This window comes from Cricetulus griseus (genome assembly GCF_003668045.3).
Source record: "Cricetulus griseus strain 17A/GY chromosome 1 unlocalized genomic scaffold, alternate assembly CriGri-PICRH-1.0 chr1_1, whole genome shotgun sequence".
NCBI classification, from domain to species: domain Eukaryota; kingdom Metazoa; phylum Chordata; class Mammalia; order Rodentia; family Cricetidae; genus Cricetulus; species Cricetulus griseus.
Window position 1 is genome coordinate 206,022,094 of NW_023276807.1, and position 8,485 is coordinate 206,030,578.

The 8,485-nt window shown below is 36.5% G+C and overlaps 1 protein-coding gene across 1 annotated transcript; it reads right to left on the minus strand.

Moving 5' to 3' along the window:
- Positions 1-1,297: 1,297 nt before the first annotated feature.
- LOC100753673 (olfactory receptor 11G2) lies at positions 1,298-2,266 on the minus strand. The gene has a single exon (XM_027386473.1). The coding sequence runs from the start codon at positions 2,231-2,233 to the stop codon at positions 1,298-1,300; it is 936 nt and encodes a 311-aa protein (XP_027242274.1). The 5' UTR covers positions 2,234-2,266.
- Positions 2,267-8,485: the final 6,219 nt, after the last annotated feature.

Consider the following 8,485-nt stretch of genomic DNA (forward strand, 5'->3'; position numbering starts at 1 on the left):
TATATCAACATTTGCTTTAGGGATAAACAAAAGGACTGTTATTTAATAATTATTTGTTTATGTATTGAGTTGACAAGGAATCCTCTGTATTGGCTAGTTTTTTTTTTTTCAACCTGACATAAGTTAGTATCCTAAGATTAGCCTCAACTGGATTGGCCTACAGTCATGTCTGTGTGTCATTTTTTTTTATTAGTAATTGATATGTGAGGGTCAGTCCCACTGTGGGTGGTGCTACCCCAGGGCAGGTGGTCCTGAGTTTCAGAAGAAAGCAAGCTGAGCATGCCATGGAAAGCAAGCCAGTAAGTACACTCTTTCACGGTCTCTGATTCAATTCCTTCCTCCAGGTTCTTCCCTTAAGGTCTTGTCTTGGCTGTCGTCATTGATAGATTATAATCTGTACACCACGTAATCGCTTTACCTCCTAAATTGCTTTTGGTCATAGTGATTACTATAGCAACAGGAAATGTAAGTATCACAGGCATGAACTACCACATTGTTGTTGTTGTTGTTGTTGTTGTTGTTTGCGGTGGGTGTGTCCACACTTGGGTGACAACTTTCTTTTTTTCTTTTTTTTTTAGAAAGAAAATTATTTTACATGTCAATCCCAGGTCCCTCTCCCTCCCCTCCTCCCCTGCCCCCACAACTAACACCCTATTTATCCCATACATTCTTCTATTTTGTTTTATGAAACATGATCTTTCTATGTAGCCAAAACCTCTTGAAATTCTGATCCTTATGTCCCAAATCCCCATTTTTCTGGGATTGTTGGTATGTTCCCATATTCCTGTATCTACATTTTTATTTTAATTAATGAAATAATTGCACATATTTGTGAGGTACAAGGTAACATTCAGTATATGAATACAATGTATATTATCTCAAAGTAGTTGTTATCACTCATTTAAAGGTTTATTGAAATTTTTATGTTGGGAACATTCAAAATCTTGGCCATCTTATGTGAAACAGAATTAACACATGTCATTCATATTCATATTCTTCCAGTATCCCACACAGTTGTTGAGTAACTATCCAACTGTACAAATTTTAAACATTAACCATATTCTACCTCCTCAGACATCCTAGTCCTATTCATTACTTCAAACTTTCTACACTTGAATGAGAACATGTAGTGTTTGAATTCCAATGACTGACTTATTTTATTTAACACTGTTTTCTCCCATTTTATCCATGTTTATATAAATTATACTACTGATTCATTCTTATGGTTGAATAATATTCTACAGTATATACCTAGATATTCTAATGCGAATGTTTTGTTTGATTAAAATTCTGATTTTTATGTTTTCAAAAACTTCTTCATTGCATGTTTCATATCTTTGTTCCTCAGACTGTATATTACAGGATTAATGAGTGGAGTAACCACAGAATAAAACAAAGTCACAAGCTTCTGCCTTCCAGCTGCATGTTCAGATGTTGGGCTCACATACATGGCCATCACTGATCCATAGAAAAGGGAAACCACAGTCACATGGGGCCCACAAGTGGAGAAGGCCTTTCTTCGTCCATCTCTTGAAGGAATTCTAAACACAGCTCTCAGAACCAACATATAAGATCCCATGATGTAGATAAAAGGAATAAAGAGGAGCAAAGAAGTTATTATTGTCCAGAAAAATTCCATCAGTGGGGCTCTGGAACAGCTGAGGGCCAACAGAGGGCCTGGGTCACATACAAAATGGTCTATAATCCTGGATCCACAGTAGGACATCTGGGAGATGATGATGATGGGAACAGGGAACCAGAGGAAACCAAGCACCCAGCAACTGATCACAAGGATGTTACAGAGGCGCCCAGTCATAAGAGAAGGATAGTGTAGAGGCCTGCAGATGGCAAGGTAGCGATCAAAGGCCATAACTGCCAGGAAAAAGCATTCTGTAGACCCCAAGGAGAAGAAGAAATAGAACTGTAGGAAGCACCCAGAGAAGGAGATGACCTTGGTGTCAGAGAGGAAATTGGCCAGCATGTTGGGAACTGTGGAGGTGACATACCAGATCTCCAGGAAGGAGAAGTTGGCCAGCAGGAGGTACATGGGGGTGTGCAGTTTCTGATCCCAGCGCACAGCACAGATGATGGAAGCATTGCCCATGAGGGTGAGGAGGTAGACAATGAAGAAGAGCACGAAGAGGAGGATCTGCCCCTCCCTTGGGCAGGAGAACCCCAGGAGGATGAAACCAGTGATGGTGCTGGAGTTAGTGGGGCTGCTGAGGGTTTTCATCTGTCTGCGAACTGTAAACGCACCAGAAATTGATGAATATCCTAGAAACAACTGAGGGAATTTAAGTTTTGCCCAAACAGGAAACAGAATAGTTTGCTCAACATCAACTCAATATCAAAGAGAAGTCATTTTTTATTGGTGGAGCTCATGTTCCTATAAATAGCTCTACACTCATTGCCAATTGGTGGCCCTGGTTAAACTCTGTGGGCCACACAACAAAAAAGGTGTGATATTGGTAGGAAGACTTGATAAAAGTAGGTTGATGAAAAGAAAGATGAATAAAAGAAGGTGGGGCATCGAGTGTGAACAGAATACTTTGTATACATGTATGAATTCTGAAGTAATAAATACTTCAAATATTTAAATATATTTATGAAAATTTTCATATTATATAAAATTTCAGCATGTCTCTTATCTCCAGACTTCTAGATATACAGTTAAATAAATAAGTGATGATACTTTTCAGAACTGACTGGATTTTGGCTCCCTTAGTCCCATAATTAGCATGAATCTAAGATCTGTTCCTTTTGAAAAACACTGGATACTTTCCTTTGAAATAACAACTTGGTGTTCCATAAAAATAAAATACAGGAATACTTGACCTACCATTGCTATACAGGGTGACATATATTATTATAAGAGGTTTTAAAGTATAATGAAAATTTCAGAATTTGTTACACGATTTCCACAGTGAGTTCCTGGGAGACAAAGAACTAAATGAATAAAAATGAACACAAGATGATTGTATTGATTGGAAAACACCCACATCAAAGACTTCCTTCAATTTATATAATTTATCTAACAACTTCCTAAGCTACAAAATTTCAGGAGAAAAACTCTTTGTATTTCTTACCTTAAATTTGTCTCAATGTCTTCATGTCATAGTCACATAAACTTCAGAAAAACTGGGTGATATTCATCTTTAATTACTTCAACAAATGAACACCTCAAATAGCTAAAGTCAAAACACTCCCTGCAACATTTCTATTGACTCTCATTGTGTTCTAGTTGTTAATTACTTTAATATTTAGTTTTTCAAAAAATCTTCTAAAATATTTTGAATTTTCTTTGACATGCTCTTAAATCATAAAAATGATGCTAATTTCATTTTCAAATTTACATTTATGTATTTACTTGATGTGTGTGTACACATACATGTATGCATGTCTCCATGTGTGAGTACATGCATGCCACAATGCACATGTGGAGATCAGGGGACAACTTACATTAGTTGGCTCTCTCCTTCCACCATTTAGGTCACCAGGGGTCAGACTCTGGTAACCAGGCTTGGTAGCAAGCACTCTTATTCATGGAACCATCTTTCCAGCCCTACATAACCTTATGTTTAATATTTCTACAAATGAGGATATAAAGCTTTTTCACTAGTCATAATTTTGTCATAATTATGTGCTTTCTTCTCACTTAACCCAATTTAATATTTTTTTAAAAATCAAATTTATCACTAACTTCCCTTATTATTGAAAATAACTTGAATAAAACTCTAGTTTTTAAATTGACAAGACGTTTAAAATCTTCCAAAAGGAATCCCATTTTGGGAATACCTCTTTCTTATATCCAAATTCTTAGAGATAAAACCAAATTAACTTCTTATTAAGAAATAAGGAAGACTATTAACTGGACCTAACCAATTAAATTGCTATTATAATTATTAATTCGTGGGGGTAGGAGAGATGGTTCAGCATCTCCCCTGCCTCTAGCTTCAGGAGGACCCAACACTTCTAGTCTCTGTAGATACCTGCACTCATAAGCACACCTCCCAACATATACATAACTAAAATCAACAAAGATGAGTTGAAATTGTCTGTGATAAATGCAGCAGATACAGTAAAGATGCAGTAGAATGAAGGCTCTGAGAAACACTGTGACACACTCAGACTTCTGCCATGTCAGAGTAACTTTGACTCTGAGAAATACTCAAAAATTTGGTTGACTCTTTTCAATCTAAATTGTACAAAACAGTCTTTATTGATAATGTTCATGGCATTTCATAACTTGAGAGCCCAGATTGCTTGATGAAGTGAATATTTAAAACTTTCATTATTAAAACCTTTAATATAATAATTGCTAGGGTATTATACAAATGAGCAACGATACAAAGTGACTCCTAGTATAATCCAATTTCCCCTTCCAATTAAAAAATAGTAAGATTTGATCATGTTGTAAAAGTCTAGGTTATCTTGATTTAATCTTAAGTCTGTTTCTTTGTTTCTATCCTTGTTTCATGGGATAAGACAATTTTGTTAACAAGTATTTTAAGTTGTACTGTATTATTATCTGAATTCTTCCGAAATATCCCCAAATACTAATACACCACCAACATAACAGGATGCTTAAAACTGTCAATAACAAGTAAGAATTTCAATAACTTATTTAGTATGGTAAATCTCACTTAGAATTTGAACCAGTTACGCTTTGTAAGTTTATAAACATGGAATCATTTTTTCAGAAGACAAACTAGAACTAAAGGATAACATCTTATTAAAACACTCTAAACATCAAAATATTGCATATAGTAGAGATAACTATAGAAGAAGGGAAAAACATACAATCTAATCAAAGAATATTATTGGTCAGCCAAAATGTCTTTTTCCTTCACTACTATCTTTACTTCTTTAGGTCATACTATGTTCTTGACTATTTCAACTTTAGATATATAATATTTCCAATATGACACAGGTAAATGTAATGTCAACTTTACAGTGAGGAAGAAATAGAAGTCAGACCAAATCATAAAGGCTGGTAAATTTGATATAATTCAAGGACTAATTCCTTAAGGGATTTATTATTTCTCTCTCCTAAAGTCTTTTTCTGGATTCTCAGCCCCATGTTTACCAGACACTAGGAATGAGATTTTGTAATGCTGTGGAGCAAAAAAATATTTAGCTTTCACATACACACAGCATCTGAGAAAAGTATGTTTGGAAAATGATTCAATTTATGACTTTCCTTAAAATACAATCAATAAAATATGATGTAAGTATTTTCAGAGTGTCACACATCCATTTGATAAACCTCCATTTGTACTTCTAAGCTGTGGTGTTCACGTGGAGTAGACTATTGCTTATCTGCATTGAGGTGGGAGTAGGATTTTAATTGACAGCATGCAGTCTGGTATGTTGTTTAGAGCAGCTCCCACTCAGAGTAGTTTCCAACGGATAAGCTTTAAAAACCATCCTGGGAAATGGGAAATTTGTGAAAGTTTTTAATGTTAGTAAAATTAGATATGAGTTAAGAAAAGAATGTTTTCATTAGACTGCTGTTACTTGATTTTTGTTAGTGTTTAAATATTGAAAGAATCTCCTCTGCTAACATTGCTGTGAACTGGCCAGCTCCTTCTAGTCTTGGCCACTTTGTATTGTGACCTAGGAAATGGGACATGAAAGCAGGATTTCAGGGCTGTGTGGACTTCTGGTCAAGAATTCAATATCTGGGGTGTTTTTCATAGTCACTTTCTGTCCCCTTAAAGCTAAGTCACAGAAACAAAGTAGAACATTAAGTTTTGCTTTTTCATTAGTTAACTTTCCATCCAGTCTAGACAATAAACTATTCCAGCGCACTCCATGGCCTCACTGGCCTGAAAAGGATGTGTGGAAGGGCACGACTTCCAAAGCTAGACCATTAGGGTTGGAGGCCAACCTCTATGCTGTATATGTTAGACAAGTTATTACATCTTCATACATTGGTCTCCCCTTCTGGAAGATGGAGACTGCCAGTCCTGCTCAAGTTGTGTGTTTTAAGAATTATATAAATACTATTTGCCAAGTGCCTGGCATCCAGTTAGTACTCTCTATTATAGTTATATAAAATAAGACTCCCAAGAGTGTCCATCTGTGTAATTTAAAGGCTGTGCTGTTTTGGAAGATGAGATGCCAGCATGGTTTATGACACTTAAGTAGCACAATAAGGAAAATTCTACAAAGTACATATTTACTTCTCTTAATTTCTTCTACTAGCAAGTGGTTATAATAATGTCTTCCAGAAATGGTTTTTATGAAGTATGCTGAGTGAGATATGAACAGACAAGGTACAGGCACTATTTTCTTGCCTGACACATCTTAGACCCTCTCCCAAAGTGAAGAGTGAACTTTTTTCAGGGCCATAGATTCATCAACTGTATTTTACCATTTTCCTTAGCTAACTGCTATGTTACCTTCTTTCTGGAATCAGAAGACTATCAAGAGAAGAATCTTAAACAGCTTCTTCCAGAACAGAGGTAGCTGACTTCATTACATCAATGTGAAGACAAAATGCAAAAATATGTTGTCATGAAGATCAGTGGAGTGTTTTCTGTAGGATCCCGCGGTTTGAAGCAGGGCATGTTCTTTTCTCTTTGAAGATTCATTTCGTCTAGAGAACAGGGTCAGGACACAGCTCTCCACTACTTATTCCCTAGCTCACTCTGTCCTCTGGGCATTGGGTCTTAATTTATGATTCTTATTTCCACCTAGGAGTTGAAGAATTCATTCATTTTATTGCGTTTTAATTTCTTAGAGGTTTTTAGAGAGACAATTGTTAAGTTCACCAGTCACTCACCAGTCCTGTTCTGGGTATTTGTCATATAATCACTAAGCCGTGGATAAGATGGTATCTGAACTACAGAAGTTTATTTGTTGGTCTGGTGACAAGTTGACTTCAATTGTGACTTCTGGTCAAAGATCTGCCTCTCTTCTGGGAAGAGATTTACTGGGGGAGTAGAAGATGTGTTGTGATGATTAATCACAAGTCACACGCTCTATGGACAATTAAAGTGACCTCTCTCTGTGAAATCAAAGATCCTGAATTACAATGCTCACACTGTAGAATCAAGCCATCAAGCCCCTTGGGGGAAATTTACTAGATCTGAAGCTACTCAGGGGATTAGACTACAGTCATTCTGCAACAATATGCACAGAAGCTGTAATTTGGAGACACTGAGCTTCAAGGCTTCTTCATCCCTAATAAAGTAATGTTTTTATTTTTCATTATTTCTTATTTCTTATGCCTTGTGATAGTTTGAATGAAAATGCCCTCGATAGGCCCACTTTCATTTAACAGGGAGTGGAACTTTTAGGAGATATGGCTTTCTTGAAGTAGGTGTGCCTTGTTGGGGGAAGTGGGTCACTAGAAGTGGGCTTAAGGTTTCAGAAGCTGAAGAAAAGTCAAATGTCACTCTCTCTTCCTGCTGCCTGCTGATCCAGATGAAGATGTAGAACTATCAGTCATATCTCCAACACCAAGTCTGCCTGAGTGTTACCATGCTTCTTGGCATGATGGTAATGGACTAAACCATATAACTTTAAGCCAGCCCCTATTAAATGTTTTCCTTTATAAGAACTGCCATGGTTATGGTGTCTCTTCACAGCAAGAAAATTCTAACAAAGACGTGTTTATTTTAGTTCTTTGAGAATTTATGTATTTTGATAATATTCATCACTCTCCTACCAGACCTATCCATTTTCATATGTGCACATTGGGTCCTATTTTTTAAACCCACCAAGTCCAATTTGTGTTGTCCATTTCCTCTTGGATGTGTGTCCTTCCACTTGAGGATGATTCAGCTACCAGGTGTCACACTCTTAAAGAAAAATGATTCTCCCTCTCCTAGCAGTTTTCAATTGTCAATAGTTCCTAAGTTGGGTGTAGACTAGACTTCATTCTCAACTTCTTTCTCCATGCTAGGATTAAGTCCAGCTTGAACATAGAGTACTTTTGCATGCTCTCTCGACCACTGTGAGTTCGTGCATACAACTGCCCTGCTGTATCTGGGAAGCACTGTATTTTTATAATAATCCATGCCTCTGTCTCTTACAATTTTCTACACTCTCTGTTCCTAGTGATTCCAGAGGATTTGAATGAGAGGGAATGATGTAGAGTCACTATTTAGGGGAGGAGAATTCCACAGTCTCTTATTTTCTGCATCTTGCCCAGTTGTGGATTTATGTGTTAATACCAACTACAGAAAGAAAAAAAAACTAGCTTTTCTGGAGTAGATTGAGAAATGCACTAATCAATAGGTAAAATAATGAGTTATTAGGAATAAGTTTAACACTATATCCACTTAGCAAATTAATAGTAGATTCTTCTATAGGACTTAGAATCTGTCTAGATGTAAGTTCTTGGATTTAGAACCCAGTTAGTGTGGGTTTTACCTTTTGGAGAAAGTCTTCATCATAACAAGAAAGTGATTGGTTATTCCTATGACTTTGTGCCACTATTGCATCTGTGGCCATGTCTCGCCAGGTTGGTCATTAT